This window comes from Vulpes vulpes, chromosome 13, assembly GCF_048418805.1.
Source record: "Vulpes vulpes isolate BD-2025 chromosome 13, VulVul3, whole genome shotgun sequence".
NCBI lineage: Eukaryota > Metazoa > Chordata > Mammalia > Carnivora > Canidae > Vulpes > Vulpes vulpes.
In genome coordinates, this window is record NC_132792.1 from 14657560 (window position 1) to 14676808 (window position 19249).

Genomic DNA, 19249 nt, shown 5'->3' on the forward strand with positions numbered 1-19249 from the left:
TTTTCCCCATTCTCACTGGTGTGAGGTGGTATCTCATTGTGGATTTGATTTGTATTTCCCTGATGGCAAGTGATGCAGAGCATTTTCTCATGTGCATGTTGGCCATGTCTATGTCTTCCTCTGTGAGATTTCTCTTCATGTCTTTTGCCCATTTCATGATTGGCTTGTTTGTTTCTTTGGTGTTGAGTTTAAGAAGTTCTTTATAGATTTTAGAAACTAGCCCTTTATCTGATATGTCATTTGCAAATATCTTCTCCCATTCTGTAGGTTGTCTTTTAGTTTTGTTGACTGTATCCTTTGCTGTGCAGAAGCTTCTTATCTTGATGAAGTCCCAATAGTTCATTTTTGCTTTTGTTTCTTTTACCTTCGTGGATGTATCTTGCAAGAAGTTACTGTGACCAAGTTCAAAAAGGGTGTTGCCTGTGTTCTCCTCTAGGATTTTGATGGAATCTTGTCTCACATTTAGATCTTTCATCCATTTTGAGTTTATCTTTGTGTGTGGTGAAAGAGAGTGGTCTAGTTTCATTCTTCTGCATGTGGATGTCCAATTTTCCCAGCACCATTTATTGAAGAGACTGTCTTTCTTCCAATGGATAGTCTTTCCTCCTTTATCGAATATTAGATGACCATACATTTCAGGGTCCACTTCTGGGTTCTCTATTCTGTTCCATTGATCTATGTGTCTGTTTTTGTGCCAGTACCACACTGTCTTGATGACCACAGCTTTGTGTACAACCTGAAATCTGGCATTGTGAGGCCCCCAGCTATAGTTTTCTTTTTTAAAATTCCCCTGGCTATTCGGGGTCTTTTCTGATTCTACACAGATCTTAAAATAATTTGTTCTAACTCTCTGAAGAAAGTCCATGGTATTTTGATAGGGATTGCATTAAACGTGTAATTTGCCCTGTGTAACATTGACATTTTCACAATATTAATTCTGCCAATCCATGAGCATGGAATATTTTTCCATCTCTTTGTGTCTTCCTCAATTTCTTTCAGAAGTGTTCTATAGTTTTTAGGGTATAGATCCTTTACCTCTTTGGTTAGGTTTATTCCTAGGTATCTTATGTTTTTGGGTGCAATTGTAAATGGGATTGACTCCTTAATTTCTCTTTCTTCAGTCTCATTGTTAGTGTATAGAAATGCCATTGATTTCTGGGCATTGATTTTGTATCCTGCCAACGCTACCAAATTGCTGTATGAGTTCTAGCAATCTTGGGGTGGAGGCTTTTGGGTTTTCTATGTAGAGTATCATGTCATCGGCGAAGAGGGAGAGTTTGACTTCTTCTTTGCCAATTTGAATGCCTTTAATGTCTTTTTGTTGTCTGATTGCTGAGGCTAGGATTTCCAATACTATGTTGAATAGCAGTGGTGAGAGTGGACATCCCTGTCTTGTTCCTGATCTTAGGGGAAAGGCTCCCAGTGCTTCCCCAATGAGAATGATATTTGCTGTGGGCTTTTCGTAGATGGCTTTTAAGATGTTGAGGAAAGTTCCCTCTATCCCTACACTCTGAAGAGTTTTGATCAGGAATGGATGCTGTATTTTGTCAAATGCTTTCTCTGCATCTAATGAGAGGATCATATGGTTCTTGGTTTTTCTCTTGCTGATATGATGAATCACATTGATGGTTTTACGAGTGTTGAACCAGCCTTGTGTCCCGGGGATAAATCCTACTTGGTCATGGTGAATAATTTTCTTAATGTGTTGTTGGATCCTATTGGCTAGTATCTTGTTGAGAATTTTTGCATCCATGTTCATCAGGGATATTGGTCTGTAATTCTCTTTTTTGGTGGGGTCTTGTCTGGTTTTGGAATTAAGGTGATGCTGGCCTCATAGAACGAATTTGGAAGTACTCCATCTCTTTCTATCTTTCCAAACAGCTTTAGTAGAATAGGTATGATTTCTTCTTTAAACGTTTGATAGAATTCCCCTGGGAAGCCATCTGGCCCTGGACTCTTGTGTCTTGGGAGGTTTTTGATGACTGCTTCAATTTCCTCCCTGGTTATTGGCCTGTTCAGGTTTTCTATTTCTTCCTGTTCCAGTTTTGGTAGTTTGTGGCTTTCCAGGAATGCGTCCATTTCTTCTAGATTGCCTTATTTATTGGCATAGAGCTGTTCATAATATGTTTTTAAAATCGTTTGTATTTCCTTGGTGTTGGTAGTGATCTCTCCTTTCTCATTCATGATTTTATTAATTTGAGTCTTCTCTCTCTTCTTTTTAATAAGGTTGGCTAATGGTTTATCTATCTTATTAATTCTTTCAAAGAACCAACTCCTGGTTCTGTTGATCTGTTCCACAGTTCTTCTGGTCTCGATTTCGTTGAGTTCTGCTTGAATTTTAATTAACTCTCTTCTTCTGCTGGGCGTAGGGTCCATTTGCTGTTTTTTTACTAGCTCCTTTATGTGTAAGGTTAGCTTTTGTATTTGAGTTCTTTCCAGTTTTTGAATGGATGCTTGTATTGTGATGTATTTCCCCCTCAGGACTGCTTTTGCTGCATCCCAAAGATTTTGAACGGTTGTATCTTCATTCTCATTAGTTTCCATGAATCTTTTTAATTCTTCCTTAATTTCCTGGTTGACCCTTTTATCTTTTAGCAGGATGGTCCTTAACCTCCACCTGTTTGAGGTCCTTCCAAACAAATTTCTTGTTGTGATTTAGTTCTAATTTCAAGGCATTATGGTCTGAGAATATGCAGGGGACGATCCCAATCTTTTGGTATCGGTTCAGACCCGATTTGTGACCCAGTATGTGGTCTATTCTGGAGAAAGTTCCATGTGCACTTGAGAAGAATGTGTATTCAGTTGAGTTTGGATGTAAAGTTCTGTAGATATCTGTGAAATCCATCTGGTCCAGTGTATCATTTAAAGCTCTCGTTTCTTTGGAGATGTTGTGCTTAGAAGACCTATCGAGGGTAGAAAGAGCTAGATTGAAGTCACCAAGTATAAGTGTATTATTATTTAAGTATTTCTTCACTTTGGTTATTAATTGGTTTAAATATTTGGCAGCTCCCACATTCGGGGCATATATATTGAGGATTGTTAAGTCCTCTTGTTGGATAGATCCTTTAAGTATGATATAGTGTCCCTCTTCATCTCTCACTGTAGTCTTCGGGGTAAGTTTTAGTTTATCTGATATAAGGATGGCTACCCCTGCTTTCTTTTGAGGACCATTTGAATGGTAAATGGTTCTCCAACCTTTTATTTTCAGGTTGTAGGTGTCCTTCTGTCTAAAATGAGTCTCTTGTAGACAGCAAATAGATGGGTCCTGCTTTTTTATCCAGTCTGAAACCCTGCGCCTTTTGATGGGGTCATTAAGCCCGTTCACGTTCAGAGTTACTATTGACAGATATGAGTTTAGTGTCATCATGATATCTATTCAGTCCTTGTTTTTGTGGATTGTTCCACTGAACTTCTTAAAGGGGAATTTTGAGAGTCCCCCTTAAAATCTCTTGCAGAGCTGGTTTTCAGGTCACATATTCTTTCAGTTCCTGCCTGTCTTGGAAGCTCTTTATCTCTCCTTCCATTCTGAATGAGAGCCTTGCTGGATAAAGTATTCTTGGTTGCATGTTCTTCTCATTTAGGACCCTGAATATATCCTGCCAGCCCTTTCTGGCCTGCCAGGTCTCTGTGGAGAGGTCTGCTGTTACCCTAATACTCCTCCCCATAAAAGTCAGGGATTTCTTGTCTCTTGCTGCTTTAAGGATCTTCTCTTTATCTTTGGAATTTGCAAGCTTCACTGTTAAATGTCAAGGTGTTGAACGGTTTTTATTGATTTTAGGGGGTGATCTCTCTATTTCCTGGGTCTGAATGCCTGTTTCCCTTCCCAGATTCGGAAAGTTTTCAGCTAGGATTTGTTCAAATACATATTCTGGCCCTCTGTCCCTTTCGGCGCCCTCGGGAACCCCAATTAAAGGTAGGTTTTTCTTCCTCAGGCTGTCGTTAATTTCCCTTAATCTGTCTTCATGATCTTTTAATTGCCTGTCTCTTTTTTCCTCAGTTTCCCTCTTTTCCATCAACTTGCCTTCTATGTCACTCACTTGTTCTTCCACCTCGTTAACCCTCATTGTTAGGACTTCTAGTTTGGATTGCATCTCATTCAATTGATTTTTAATTTCTGCCTGATTGGATCTAAATTCTGCAGTCATGAAGTCTCTTGAGTCCTTTATGCTTTTTTCTAGAGCCACCAGTAGCTGTATAATAGTGCTTCTGAATTGGCTTTCTGACATTGAATTGTAATCCAGATTTTGTAACTCTGTGGGAGAGAGGACTGTTTCTGATTCTTTCTTTTGAGGTGAGGTTTTCTTTCTAGTCATTTTGCTCAGTGCAGAGTGGCCAAAAACAAGTTGTATTGGGAAAAGGAGAAAAAGAGAGAGAGAGAAGGAAAGAAAAGAGGAAAAAAAGAAAAAAGAAAAAGAAGAGAAAAAGGAAAAAAGAGAAGAAAAAGAGAAAGAAAAAGAAAGAAAGGTGAAAAAAAAGGGGTGGGGGAAGCAATCAGAAATCAAAAAGAAAAAAACAAAAACAAAAAACACGTGGGAGTATCTTCTATTCTGTATACTTTTAAGTCCCTTGACTTCCCCTGGAACTGGTCCGTCTAGCTGGTCTTCTGGGGGAGGGGCCTGCTGTGCTGATTTTCCGGTGTTAGCACTTGGGGGAGCTGCTCTGCCCCCTGCCTGGTGCAGGGCTCAGTGGGGGTTGTTTACCCCGTGAGGCCCCAGGAGGAACAGCCACAGTAGCTATGGCAGCTCTGGAAACCTGGATTCAGCTCCCACAGTAACTACAGAGCTCTCCGTCTGCAGGGCCTGGAGGCTCCGGGGCGGGGCTGCTGATCTGCTCAGCTCCGGGCAGGAGTGTCCTTGCTGTCCTGGGCCCTCCCGGTCTCTGCCTGTCCCTGGGGGAGGCCGGATCCTGGGCTGTGTCCGGTGCCCTGTGCTCCGGGGCCTGCGCTGTTGGATTCGTGCTCCCGGCCGCGCAGCCCCCTCTGCGGAGCCGCCGTCCGAGCCCCTCCGAGCTGCTTCCGTAGCGTGCAGCCCCCTCCGCATGGAGCCTCTTCCTCTGCCCGAGCCGCCGCCACCGCCACCGCCGAGTTGCTCCCGGAGCCGTGCAGCCCCCTCCGCGGAGCCGCCGCCCGAGCTCCTCCGAGCTGCTCCGGGTCCCCCCCGTGCGCGCTGCAGCCCTTAGGGAGCTCCGCGTCTCCCCGGTGGGCAGGTGCCTGTTAGTGTCCCAGGGAGCCCGAGGGCATCCCCGCCCTCCTGGGTCCTGCTCTAACTCCCTGCAAGCCCCTTTCCGCGGGGAAGGTTGGTGCAGCTCCTGCTTCTCCGGGACGGGGCTCTCCTGTCCTGGGGACACTCGCCCCGGCCTCAGCCCGGCTCCTTGTGGGGCCCCTCCCCCTTGGAGGCCTTTTGTGTCTTTATTTCTTTTTCCCCGTCTTCCTACCTTGATAGAAGCACGAACTCTTCTCACTGTAGCGTTTCAGCTGGTCTCTCTTTAAATCTCAGGCCGAATTCGTAGATTTTCAGGATGATTTGAAGGTTATCTAGGTAATTTGTTGGGGACAGGTGACTTGGGGACCCTACTCCTCCGCCATCTTGCCCCTCCTCTCCCAGGTCTACCTAAATTAAATTACTTAGGGAAAATTTGTTTTTTTAATATTTACCCATTACTTTACCATTTCACATACTTTTTGTTCTTTCCTGAAGACCCAACTGGTATTTCCCTTCAGTCTAAAGAATTTGCTTTCACATTTATATTGCAGGTTGGCTGACAACATATTCTCATAGTTTCAGTTTATCTAGGTTAGTTTGCCTTCATTCTTGAAGGATATAATATCTGGATATAGAATACTGGGCTGACAGCTTTTTTTGTTGTTGTTGAAGTATATTTAAATCATTATTTTCCTTTAATGTGTCTTGTGTGTGTGTATGTGTGTGACTGCTTTCAGGATTCCTTTTTCTTTATCATTGATTTTCTTCATGTTTATTCTATTAAGGATTCACTGAACTTTCTTGAATCTTTTGTAATTTTATCTTCCACCACGTTTGGGAAATTATTACCTGTTATTTATTCAAATATTTTTTGGTCCTTTTTTCTTCTCACTTTCTGGAACGCCAGTTATACATGTATTGGTTTTCTGATTTAGCCAGAGGTCTCTGAGACTGATTCATTATTTCTTTTTTTAAATAAATTTATTTTTTGTTGGTGTTCAATTTGTCAACATACAGAATAACACCCAGAGCCCACCTCAAGTGCCTGCCACCCAGTCACTCCCACCCCCCACCCGCCTCCCCTTCCACCACCCCTAGTTCGTTTCCCAGAGTTAGGAGTCTCTCATGTTCTGTCTCCCTTTCTGATATTTCCCACTTATTTTTTCTCCTTTCCCCTTTATTCCCTTTCATTATTTTTCATATTCCCCAGAATGAATGAGACCATATAATGTTTGTCCTTCTCCAATTGATTTATTTCACTCAGCATAATACCCTCCAGTTCCATCCATGTTGAAGCAAATGGTGGGTATTTGTCGTTCCTAATGGCTGAGTAATATTCCATTGTATACATAAACCACATCTTCTTTATCCATTCATCTTTCGATGGACACCGAGGCTCCTTCCACAGTTTGGCTATTGTGCTCATTGCTGCTAGAAACATCGGGGTGCCGGTGTCCGTCGTTTCATTGCATCTGTATCTTTGGGGTAAATCCCCCACAGTGCAATTGCTGGGTCGTAGGGCAGGTCTATTTTTTTTTTTTTAATTTTTATTTATTTATGATAGTCACAGAGAGAGAGAGAGAGAGAGGCAGAGACACAGGCAGAGGGAGAAGCAGGCTCCATGCACTGGGAGCCCGATGTGGGATTCGATCCCGAGTCTCCAGGATCGCGCCCTGGGCCAAAGGCAGGCGCCAAACCGCTGCGCCACCCAGGGATCCCAGGGCAGGTCTATTTTTAACTCTTTGAGGAACCTCCACACAGTTTTCCAGAGTGGCTGCACCAGTTCACATTCCCACCAACAGTGTAAGAGGGTTCCCTTTTCTCCACATCCTCTCCAACATTTGTCTTTTGCCCATTTCATGATTGGATTGTTTGTTTCTTTGGTGTTGAGTTTAATAAGTTCTTTATAGATCTTGGAAACTAGCCCTTTATCTGAAACGTCATTTGCAAATATCTTCTCCCATTCTGTAGGTTGTCTTTTAGTTTTGTTGACTGTATCCTTTGCTGTGCAGAAGCTTCTTATCTTGATGAAGTACCAATAGTTCATTTTTGCTTTTGTTTCTTTTGCCTTCGTGGATGTATCTTGCAAGAAGTTACTGTGATGGTTCATTATCTCTTAATCCTTTTATTTTCTCTTCTTCAGATTGGGTTTTTATTAATCTATCATCAGGTTTACTCTTTGTTTTATAACTTCCATTCTGCTTTTAAGCCCATCCAATTAATTAAAAAATTTCAGATATTTATTTTCTAGTTCTAGGACTTGAGTTTGGTTCTTTTTTAATAGTTTTTATTTGACTATGTTTTCATTTATGTTTTTGAATATAATTTTAATTGCTACTTTAAAGTCCTTGTCTGCTCCTTGTAACATTTGAGTCACTTCAGAATTAATCTCTGTTGTTTTTTCTCCTGAAAATGGGTTGGTCATGTTTTCTTGTTTCTTTGTGAAATAATTTTGGATTATAAAGTAGTCACTGCTGCAGTTATGTTGTAGAGACTCGGGATTGTGTTTTATTCTTCTAAAAAATATCAGTTTTTTGTTTTTATTTGTTTGAGCAGGCAGTTGATGGTTAGGCTCATACTGCAAACTCTCTTGGTGTGTAACTCAAATCTTCAATTATTTTATTCTTAGTTGGCATTTTGTTTTGTTTTTTACTCAAACGTGTGGTTCACAGGTTAGCCATATATTTGAACCGACTGTATATACAGAATTTAGGGCTCGTCCTTTCTAACTCTATCCTTTCCAGGACTCCCCTTTCACTTTCCAGTGGCTTTGGTTATTTTGTACCCTGTCCCCTGCTTCTTCAGCCCAGAAAGACTGAAGATTTTTTTGTCTGAGTTTTAGTTGCCCTATATATTGTGGGTTGAGGTTTGCCCTCAGGCCAAAAGCTGCAGTAAGCTGGTATCTCACTTAGTTCCATTCCTTTTTCTAAGTGTTGATTCCTTTCCAGAATCAACCTGTTTTCAGTCATTTTCTAGTGCATTTAGGTAGTTACTTATTTGTTATATATTTGTATATTGTTTATAGTTCCCCTATGCAGGAGAACTGGTGTTGTAGGAGGTCTCTAAGCCAATAGTAGAAGTAGAACCAGAATTTTTAAAGTTAAAATCATTGGAAAATGTGTGAAGTACAATCTTAATGGTTTTATTATTTTTTTAAGGTAGAAAAAGAAGTGTGATGTACACACACACAGAGAGAGAGAGAGAAATTGAAAAGAACTAGCTTTTCTAACTCCAAAGTCTTCTTAATGAAACATTTCCAGTGTAAGTATAGATAGTTTACCATATTCAAAAGAAAACTTTGCATAGATTTTTAAAACCTGCATAGATTGTGGGGGTTTATTTCCAAGATTGAGTTCTGTTGTATATAGTACATCTAGTGTTTTTCACTTCTGATATAGTTTTGATTCAGTTAACAAAGTAAAGAAAGTAATTTACAGTGTCAAAGTCCTCAAAATTATCAATTTATGATTTAAAAAATTTTTATGGATAATTTCCAGTATAATTTCCACTTTCTAGGAAATGTTCATGTTTCCTCTTGCTACTCAATAGGCTCTTTGTGAAGCAGGAGGCAGAATCTCTGCTTTGATTTTACTTTAGTCTCTGTGCCAATGGTTTTCCTCCCTGCTCTATTTCCTTTATATTTCTTTCTCAGTCTTTAAAAATTCATTTTTTCATTAGTTTTAATTTTTTAATCCTTATGGGTAATATGAAAGGAAGATTAGGAATGTTAATTATATATTTGGTTGTTTTTGCTGCATCTTATACATTTGCCTACCTCTTATCCTTTCTTCATAAGAGTTGTAAAATATTTAAAGTATTTTGCTCATTATGAATATGTAGGGAATTTGAAGACGTAAAAGCAAGGACTCTCTATATTCTCATTCTATTGGGAAGGTCCTGCTTGTTGAATTTTTAGGTATTTCAAGATGTTCCAGTCAACTGACAAGGACTTCTCCTCACAGTGTCAGAACTGTAGTGATGATGAGAGTAATGCAACTAGCAAATAGTTCTGGTATGTAACCACTTTTGCATGTTTACTTCACCAGAAAATTCTGTGGACTACAGTGGTATCCTATATTCCTTGTTAAAATTTGGAAAACCATTTGCATGCTTTCAAAATAGATTTTGAGGTAATGATGTTAGTCAATAAATAGACAATATATTTTAATAAGATGTGAAATTCTGCCAAGATTAATATATCTTCATTTCACAACTCTTCTAAAAAAAGGGGGAAAACATAACAAACTTGAATTCTTAGAACTTTCTGAATAATATGAAAATTGAATTTAGGGTATTAGTGTACTTGTTATTGTAAAATCATTTTGGTACTATATGTGTTTTCAGTAAAATGCCATTCACAAATATGGATGTTACTTCTTTCTTATATAGCTTATCAGTGGAGATTTGTTTTTTACTTTTCTAAAACTAAATCCTTCAGTTTTAATGTTATCATAGATTATAAAATAAGTATTTTAGAAAGTATATATCCAGTTTGTACGTGTTTCCTTGGACAGTCTGGTTGTATTAAGTCTTTAGAATAATGTGATCTGTGGTGTGGGTTCTTTTCCATAGACTGTCAGTTAATTCTTTTGGACTGGATGAGGATAAAGAAAGTACGTTCTCTGCCATTTTACCATCACTTACTGTTGTGCTTATACAAATGGTGAGATGGTTATTGTTATGAGATTAGATACATTGCTTCTTTATAATGATTGTTAATTTTTAGATTTAATGATGGCACTTAAAGACACTTTGATTTATACTTGGGAAGACTTTGTGTGTTTATTATGCTATATATTATAATTTATTGTTATTTGTGATTTTAAATAGCATCCTACTTTTTTTGGTCATGTTATTGCATAGAATATGTTATATTATCCAATAGTATATAGGTTTCAAGACTCAAAATATTCAGTATATTATCAGGGGAGATTAAGGAACATAACACCATCCAGTGAAGTCACTGTTGTAATACATTGCTTTGAAAATGTTATTTTCTATTTTTTTAAAGGATATTTAGGTCTATCTGAATATTCTTTTTTCAGCTTTTTTCTGTTTGTATATATATTACTTAAGTCATCTATCATTGCATCTTAAATAAGGGTAGCTATATTTCAAAGGTTATGTTTTACTGTAATTAATGTAAACAGGCTCATTACATAGATGCAAGGGCTTAAAAAACACAAAAATGAAAAACTAATGATTACTCAGGGTTATAGGTTATAGGTTCCATGTAACTAAAGTTCAGTTTTATTTTCTAGCCTTGTAATTTAACCCATACCAAGTATTATTATTTTGATCTATTAACCTACAAAAATTTGTGAATAAACTTTGATATTCTCCCACTTTGTAAATCTGCTGGTATTTTCTTTATTGTAATGAAAAAGAAATCATGCTATAGTAACTAATTCTTGACCTAAACCCTTTTTTTCCCCTTTAGAAAAATTGGAAGCTCCACCACCCACCCCAGGACAGCTGAGATATGGTAATGGTTCTATAATTGTTAAATATTTGTGCATCTATCTTGTAGATTTGAAATAACTATATCATTTACTGTTAGTATAGAAGAGTCAGTAAATTTAATTTTTTCAGGTATAATGGGTTATGTCATGCTGAAACAAAGTTTATAAACTTGATTTAAGATACATTACAATATTTTTTCAGTAAATTACCTGCTTTATTATTTTTTTTGAAGTTTGATTTGCCAACATATAGTATAACACCCAGTGCTCATCCCATCAAGTGCCCTCCTCAGTGCCCGTCACCCAGTTACCCCATTCTACCCTAATGGAATTTCTAATATTGTTAGCAGTATCAATAATTCTTAAACTGTTGTTATCATCCAGAAATAAAATTATATTAATGGTAGGTTTTTCTAAATTCCCAGAAAAAAAGGATATGTTTAGTTTGGATTTAATTGGGTAATTTCAGAACTAGAAAGTCTGGGCTCAGGGCTACGTAAGAACTGTTCTCTGATCGAGAAAATACTTACAGCTTGCTGTTTATGATGATGAAGAAAGTTAAGTTCATTTAAGACCACCAGGAAGAAGAAGCTTATAATGGTACTGATGTACTTTCTTTACTCGATTATGATGGGAATAAATAGTCAAGGCTAATACTGGCATAATGTAAAGCAGTTTGGGATCTTATAAAGACAGTAAAAGAAGAGAATATTTTAACGGTACAGTGAATTTGAGTAGGTTGTAAGTGAATGCTAAATATTAGATGTGATTTGCTTTTACAGAGTAGTATTTCCCAAAGGAAATTGGAGAAATCACAAATTTAATAGGAGGTCATTACATACTGGAGAGCAAGCTATATAATTTTTTAAAGCTTATTAATTAGCCATTCTTTTTTCTCTCAGAGGTAGAATATAATTTATATTAGGAAGAAGTTACTTTCCTAAATACGAAAACATTTAAGAATTCTTTTACAACTTTTCTTCCCCTGGTAATTTTTCCTGATCCACCTAGCCTAGGTTCATGCAAATTCATGTCCATAGCACTGTATAATACTATTATCAGTTTTTTTTTTTGTTATATTGAAATTAACTATTGATATAATATGTTATCATACCCAAACTTCTTGAGCGTTGGTAACCCAACTCTTACATATCTTTGTATCTCATGCCCACTGGAGTGTCTAGTACATGTTTATGTAACAATTCGAAAATTATACTTTTTCCTTTGTATTGACAATACATTTTTATTTATATGACACACTTATTTTGGTCTAAGCATAAAAACATGATATATTTTATCTTCAAGGTTGCTTATAATAAAATTTTGAATGTCTAGTAGTTAACCAGCTAGACTTAGCTAAAATCAAAGAACTAAGGCTGGATTCTTTAATTGAAAAATCCCATTTCATTAATGTACTATTTGGTTTTTACCATCTTTAATAGCTTTTAAAATAACACTGTTAAAAATAATATTCTTTATAATTAAAAAGGTGCTACTTTTTATCTTGAACATTCTCTCTTGATAGCAAGAAGACATCTGAAATGATCTAAGATATATATACCTTTTTCCTGTGATCTTAGTCTTCAATAGTGGTTTTGGGTAGAAGCGTTTTTCATTTTGTTTTGTTTACTACTTATTAGCCTTCCCTCGATTAGTGCAGAACTCATGATAGTAATGTCACACTTCCATAACTTCTGGATTATATTTTAATTATACTTTCTGTGGACTTAATGCATTAAAAGGAAAGACACTCTAATGTCACTGAATACATACAGCTAATTCGTTTAAGGGACTAGTTTTTGGATATGTTATAAAACTCACAACTTTGATGTTTATTTTAAAAAGTCATCAGTTGAATTGATGTTGGCTCTATCTTGGCAATTTTATAGATGAATTAGAATAAAGTCTTTTAACTATCCCAGCTTTTAATCTGTTTCACAGTCTGCCTTCAGTTCTCTTAATATGGAATTCTCTTCCTTTCCAGGTTAGTGGTCCTCAACTTAATTAACTAATGTTCATTGAGTATCTGCTATGCACTAGGCATTCTGCAATGTGCTGAAGATGCAAATATGAAAAAGATGAGACTGAATGTATAAAAAGCATATAGGTATTAGTTCTTCCTAGTTACACTTCTGTTATGTCAGGTCATTCAGATTCTGTATTAGATAGATAAGGTAAGATGTGCCTTTGTTAGTAAGAGGCCAAATTCCATTTTTATTTAAATCAAATAGTTTGTGAAAGCTTTCAGGAATACTGATGTTATGAGGGGAGGAAAAGCTGCATATATATGGCTAATATAGATGAGTAATTATATTTTTCTCACATTTGTCCAGAAATTGGTTAGTGAGTAAAAGTGACCAGATAGCTTCCCTGAAATTTGATTCAGGGTATTTTAAAATTATTTCTAATATGGAGATTAATTTTATGACATTAGTCTTTAGGTATAAGAAACAGTTTGATATCAATAGCAATAAACAGGAAAAACATGGTACTTGTAATATGTATTTACTTATTTGTTCTCCTGTTAACTGTATGTACTTTGTATGTGTAGCTAGTAAGAAAACAAGTCAGAAGTCTAACACAGTTATTTTTACATGTTACATGTTTTTTAATTTTGTTTTGTGTCCCCAGTGTAGCTTCTAGGAAGTAGTTTAACTTACAGCAGGAGCAGAATCGTTTGGCTATGGGAAATGGAAAGCAAATTTCAAAAGTTGTCAGATCTGTTTAGGAGACTAATCATATGGTCTATTTTCTTATTTGAAGTTACAGAAATCTTAAAATATATTTTCTGTTTTTGATGTTTTTCAGTATTCATCCACAATGCGATACCTTTCATAGGGTTTGGCTTTTTGGATAATGCAATTATGATTGTTGCAGTAAGTTCTTTCTTTCACCCCTTCTATTTTGGGTTAATAAAGAAAGTAATGTGGTCTAAATTTTCCTAATAATTTATATATCCTAGCTATAAAATTTTAATTAACATCATAATGAACAAGGCTATTTTTTATTATATTTCATGTTAATTAGACTATCATTCAGTTTTAAGGCATTGTATATATTAATCATTAAGACTTTTGGTAAAGCATTGACAGTAATAAACACATATTTATTAGGTCTATATTATTCTCTAGTTTCAACATTCTTATTAAAGGAAAAAGTATATAAGTTTTCTGATCTTTAATTTTATTGACAGTTCTCATCACATATATGTTATTTGGTTAGCTCCTTGTTTAGTTTTTCCATGCAGAAATGTTTTAAAGGGTGTTTTGATATAGTCTATCCATTTAATCGAAAGATATTTTAAGTTTTAGTTGAGAACACTGAGTGTATCTCCTTTCTGTTGTTGTTCCATTGTAGTGTTAAAAAAAAAAAATCCCCTTTGCTGTAGTCATTTTAATGTAAGTGTGTTCCTTAAAAGTGTTTAGTCTCAGAGAAGGCTTATTTACCTTTCCTACCATTGAGTGGCACCTTTTGTTAATGATTACCAATATTGGTTCAATTTCTAAAGCCAGAGATGAGTCCATGGATTAAAATGCAAGTCTTCTAAAACTGCCCAGTGCTTTATCCACTTCTTTTCACTGACTCTAACTTGAAAAAATTATGTAAATGGTAGCTGTTGTGTAAGAGACTGTTAAAAAAATGATTTTAGGATTATTGAATGTGAGAAAAATACATATGAGAGCTGCAAGGTTTGGGTAGTTTTTTTTTTTTTTTGGTGTTTTGGAGGTCACATCTACTACAGATGGACATAAATAGAGTATTTGGTTTCAAAACAGGGATTAAAGGTATGATTTACATTGTGTAGATTATAAAATTTGCTTAAAGAATATCTAAAATTCTTAAAAGAATATCTAAAATGAATTTTTTTTGCTATTATATAGTCACATCTTATGTCCAGATTAATGGTGCTCAGATATCCAGAAAGTCTGGCTATTCACCTATGTTCACACAATAAGAGGGTATCCTGCTGCCTAAATAGTCACAGAAGGTGCCCTAGCATGCACACAACTTGAAAGTGAGAGCGCCCACTGCATAGTTCTTTAGCAAAGCATCTTGGCAAGAGCCTCTAAGATATAATTTCAGAACACTAGTTTTTTGACTGATTATGACATTTTCCTAATATATATATATATATATATAAGTATTAAATTGGCAAATTTATATATCTGTGAATTTGAGGAAATATATTTGAATATTCAGCAACTTAGAACCACACTGCTTTCAGTGAAATTACTAAAATTTGAGTTGGTTAGATTATTTAATAAATAATAAGTCATATCTAATTATAATGAAAACGTCACTATCATGGTTTTATAAGCTATAGTTCTTGATGTGTTCTTAGTTTCTCTGTAACAAATCTATATTTGGGTTTTACACAACTCAATATTTCGTTTCTCTTAATTGAGAGCTAGTATCCACACTACTACCTTCATATTTATTTTTTTCCACCTCAGTAGGGCAGACCTTGGATAGTCAAATACTGAAAGACTATCCTTTCTACGAGGAAGTATTGAGATGATATATTTTGTGTAAAGAAAGGTGCATAGATGGGACACCTGGGTGGCTTGGCGTTTGAGCATCTGTCTTTGGCTCAGGGCGTGATCTCGGGATCCAGGATCGAGTCCCACATTGGGCTCCCTGTGATGAGCCTACTTCTCTCTCTACCTCTCTCTCTCTGTATCTCTCATAAATAAAATAGGGTCTTTAAAAAAAAAGTGAACAGAGATTTTGAAGAGAGTTCAGAATAGGGAAACTGGGTAGCTTCATAGACCCTGAATAAAATGTTCACAGTGTGTTATTTCTTTGAAATAAATATCTAAAGTAACAGATAATCTGCATCTAAATACAGCTACCAACACAGTGAAACACCCACACTCTAGAGTCAAATTATTGTTATGTTGTTTACTGTTTTCTGTTACTTGGGCCTGTGTCTCATTGTTAGTATAACTGAGAGTGAGCTATTTTTCCAGGTCTGAGGTGCTTGACTCCAAGTTATTAATTAATACGTGTTCTTGAAGTTTATACTGAAATTCAGTTTCAGGGACATATACTAGTTTCTACTCATATACTATTGAAAGAAATGTTTAAACCACTGGCTTCAGTACCTGATGAAGAGCAGTTTGTGTGGGAAATTTGTTATTCAGTGATAATTGCAAACTAGTTCAGGAACAGTGAAATTTCCCAAAGAGTTTTATAATAAATAGGCTGCTGAAACTAAAATACCTAAATAATTCTAGAATCTGTGAATAGGGAAATAGTCATCATTATCTTAAGAATGTTTTTCACCTTTTAATTTTTTAAAAACACTGATTGCCTTCTAACATTGTGGGACAGATTGACTGTTTTAAGATAGTAGGTTAAGGAAATACTTGATTCTTCTTTTCTATCATGTCATTGACATTTGATGTTTTCCTCTTTCCTGTTGTACTCTTTTGGTTGCCATCCTAGTTGTAGTCATCAAAACAAATTACTATGTAACTTCCTGTAATAGATTGACCTTTATTGTTGGCTGCTGTTCATACTCAGCCTTTGGTTTCATAGCTTTATATTCTCTTTTTGCATTACTGGTATTGCTTTTTATAACATATTTTGGTGGGTTTTTTTTTTTGGATTACGTTTCTTACAATTTAATTAGAATAGAATTTATTAGAATTCTAGAGTAGTTTAATTGTATTCAGGTGATGAACCAGATGTAATTTTAAGATAACTAGTATTGGATGTATAACAGAATTTGATGTAACTATGGGGAAAAGTAAAGACTAGTAGTCTATTGTCCTCAATCTGTCTTTGACTTTGAAGCTTTTTTTGTTGTTAGAAGGTCCTTCAGGTTTCTTAAATACAACTAAGTGATTAAGCACTTAAACACTTTTTAAATACATGTATTGCAAACAGATTTTTCTTGGGGCATGCCTAATGATTCATTGCTGCTAAAGAAGCTATATTTATTTTTTATGTACTGTACCTGTCAGGTGCCTTTTTTCTATATTAGTGCTCCAGTTTTTTGTGAATTTTTTTTCCCATCTGTATATAAAGATACACATCTTTATTCTTTACGTGTGTTCTGTTCATTTTCTTTCAGAAATCTGTTTTTTGGGGGTTCCTTTAAAACCTTCCTTGTGATTTTAAATACTTAGGAGACTTATGCATCAGGCTGTTCTCTCCATATCCAACAAGAATTGTGTTTTAAAGGGATGGAGCCAAAAGGCCTAGGCAAGAGAAAAATGAGGAAAATTCAACTCAGCCTCTCTTCAGATTTATAAATAATTAAGTAATGCAATATTTCTACATACCAGATAGTTTTCTTTTTTTTTCTCTCTGTAAGTATCATTGATATTTAAAAATTTACTTTAAAATTTTCAAGCATCACTCTTCAGGAGGAAAATTAAATCTACTTATGGCAACATTGCCCAAGCGTTAGAACTCAGCACAGTAGATCATAGGATTTCTTCTTTATTCTATGTAATAACCCATTAGAATAGTTTAACCTTCTTCATTTCAGTTCCTTCTTTAAAATGGAAGTACAAATATGAATCTCTCTTGTCTATAAAAGAACGGGATGGATGTGGAAAGTATGAAACTCTCTCAGTAAATTCAGTGGAAATGCAGTAGAGTCTTGTTTTTTACTGAGGTTCTATCTGTTGTTGCTTATAAATGAATCATATGGTCTTACTACCTAATGGTTAAAGGACTCATTGATATAAAGATAATTTTTGACGTTTGATCTCTTGGGTCCTTAGAAATTAGTTGAGTCTGTTTTTTTAAAAAACTCTTTTGGTAGAGTAAATAACAATAATATATATATGTATCATTCAGAATTTAAAACTAGGTGAGTTATTTTTGTGTTCCAAGAGGTTTAAAGAATCTTTCTTTGTGGCTGGAAAATACAAATTTTAGATTTTTAATGATGGGTTATATTGCTATTTGTATTGTAATTATGTTTTTGCTATTTTTATGAAAGTAATTTTAATGAATCAAGTGATATTGATGTTTCCTCATAAATGCATACATTTAATAGATAAGTACATTACTGCATTATATGAATATTTCTGCATATTTTATATATATAATTTTGCTGCAATAACCTATGGGTTTAACCAGTCTCTCTGTTTTTTAATACTTTGCTATTTTTTATAGTCACTTCAACATCAGTTTTTAAGATTAATTTCTTTATAATCATTTTACAGGGAACCCATATTGAGATGTCTATTGGAATTATTTTGGGAATTTCAACTATGGCAGGTATTTAATAATAGTCATTTTATTAACCATTTTCTGTATATTTATAAAACATTTTAGCAGCTTAGATTTACTAGAGGATAATTTATTTGAATAAGTTTACTCATTGAAATATCTATTAGTTTGTCTCCTTAATCCTGTTCTTCTAATTCTTAATTTTGTATATGTAGCACTTTTTTCTTGAGAAATTTTAGGTACTTTATGTTAGTTAATGAGTAACAATGCTGTACTATGTTAAAATCAGTTTTTCTCTTAATTCAGTGTTACCTCAAAACTTTTTTACTCTTGTTTCTACTAATTTATTTTCAAGTTGGGTAGAAAAACCAAAGAAGAAAATATAAGATTGAAATCTAACTTGGTTCTGTTACTGTCTTTCCCCTAGTTACCATCTGTTTTTCATGATGGTGAAATTTAGGAATGGTTCGGTGTTGTGTTTGTTGTTTGGAAAGCATTGTGAGTAGATGAGTTCATGAAAGAGATATTTCTTCTCTATGATTTTCCTGAATTTCAGAGCTATTCATAAAGCTTTACTTTAACTTCCAAATATCCAAATTTCCCTAAATATAAAAGATAAAACTCAAAATATTGTATAGATATTGAAACCAAAATGGAAACTGGCTACCACAACAGAAGAAAACCTATTATTTGATAGAAGTAGAACAGTATAATCCCAAAGGACTTGTGTTCTATTTTAAAATCTTGAGATTCAGAGCTATCCAATGAATTACTTTGGATATAGTTGTAGTTTCAGAAACTGTGATTACTCTTCCAGATCAGTGCTTTGTTGATGTTATAGCGATATATTATGATGACTTTTCTGACTTTCATGTAACAAGTCACTTACTCATTTCTCAATTTTTTAGCTGCTGCTTTGGGAAATCTTGTGTCAGATTTAGCTGGACTTGGGTAGGTACATTCATCTGTTCACTTGTGCATGTGTGTACTGACTTACTCTTTCTCTTCTCCATTCTTTAATTGAGAAACATAAAAAATATGGGACATTTATTGTGTATGTTTTCAAACTAAAGTTTTAAATTTAATATTTGTAAATCAGTAGTACTAGATCTTTGGTGTGCATCAAATATAAATGCCTGGGTTATACCTCTGGGTATAAGGACCTGGAGTTTGTGTTTAAAATCTTCTCAGGAGATTGATAGATGCACAAAGTTTTTCTACGATGACTGTAATTTAAGCAGAGTTTAATTTTCATTTATTGAAGTATTTATATGTATTTTACAGACATTTCTAAGGTAAGACAGGATTAAAACCAAGAACTTCATCATTGTTTCACCCTACCCTTCTCTCACTAAGCTCAAAGATAAGAGATATGGCTCAAATGTGAGGTTCCCG

The 19249-nt window shown here is 35.3% G+C and overlaps 1 protein-coding gene across 2 annotated transcripts in view; it reads left to right on the forward strand.

Annotated features, from left to right (window-relative positions):
* The window catches only part of TMEM65 (transmembrane protein 65), a 68376-nt gene that overhangs the window by 38370 nt on the left and 10757 nt on the right, over positions 1-19249 (forward strand). The window contains exons 2-6 of one of the 2 annotated variants that reach the window (XM_072733965.1): positions 9118-9213; positions 10642-10686; positions 13472-13539; positions 17848-17902; positions 18763-18805. In XM_072733965.1, the coding sequence (XP_072590066.1) occupies positions 9118-9213; positions 10642-10686; positions 13472-13539; positions 17848-17902; positions 18763-18805 (307 nt within the window). The remainder of the gene's footprint in view (positions 1-9117; positions 9214-10641; positions 10687-13471; positions 13540-17847; positions 17903-18762; positions 18806-19249) is intronic. The other variant, XM_072733966.1, reaches the window with a different exon arrangement.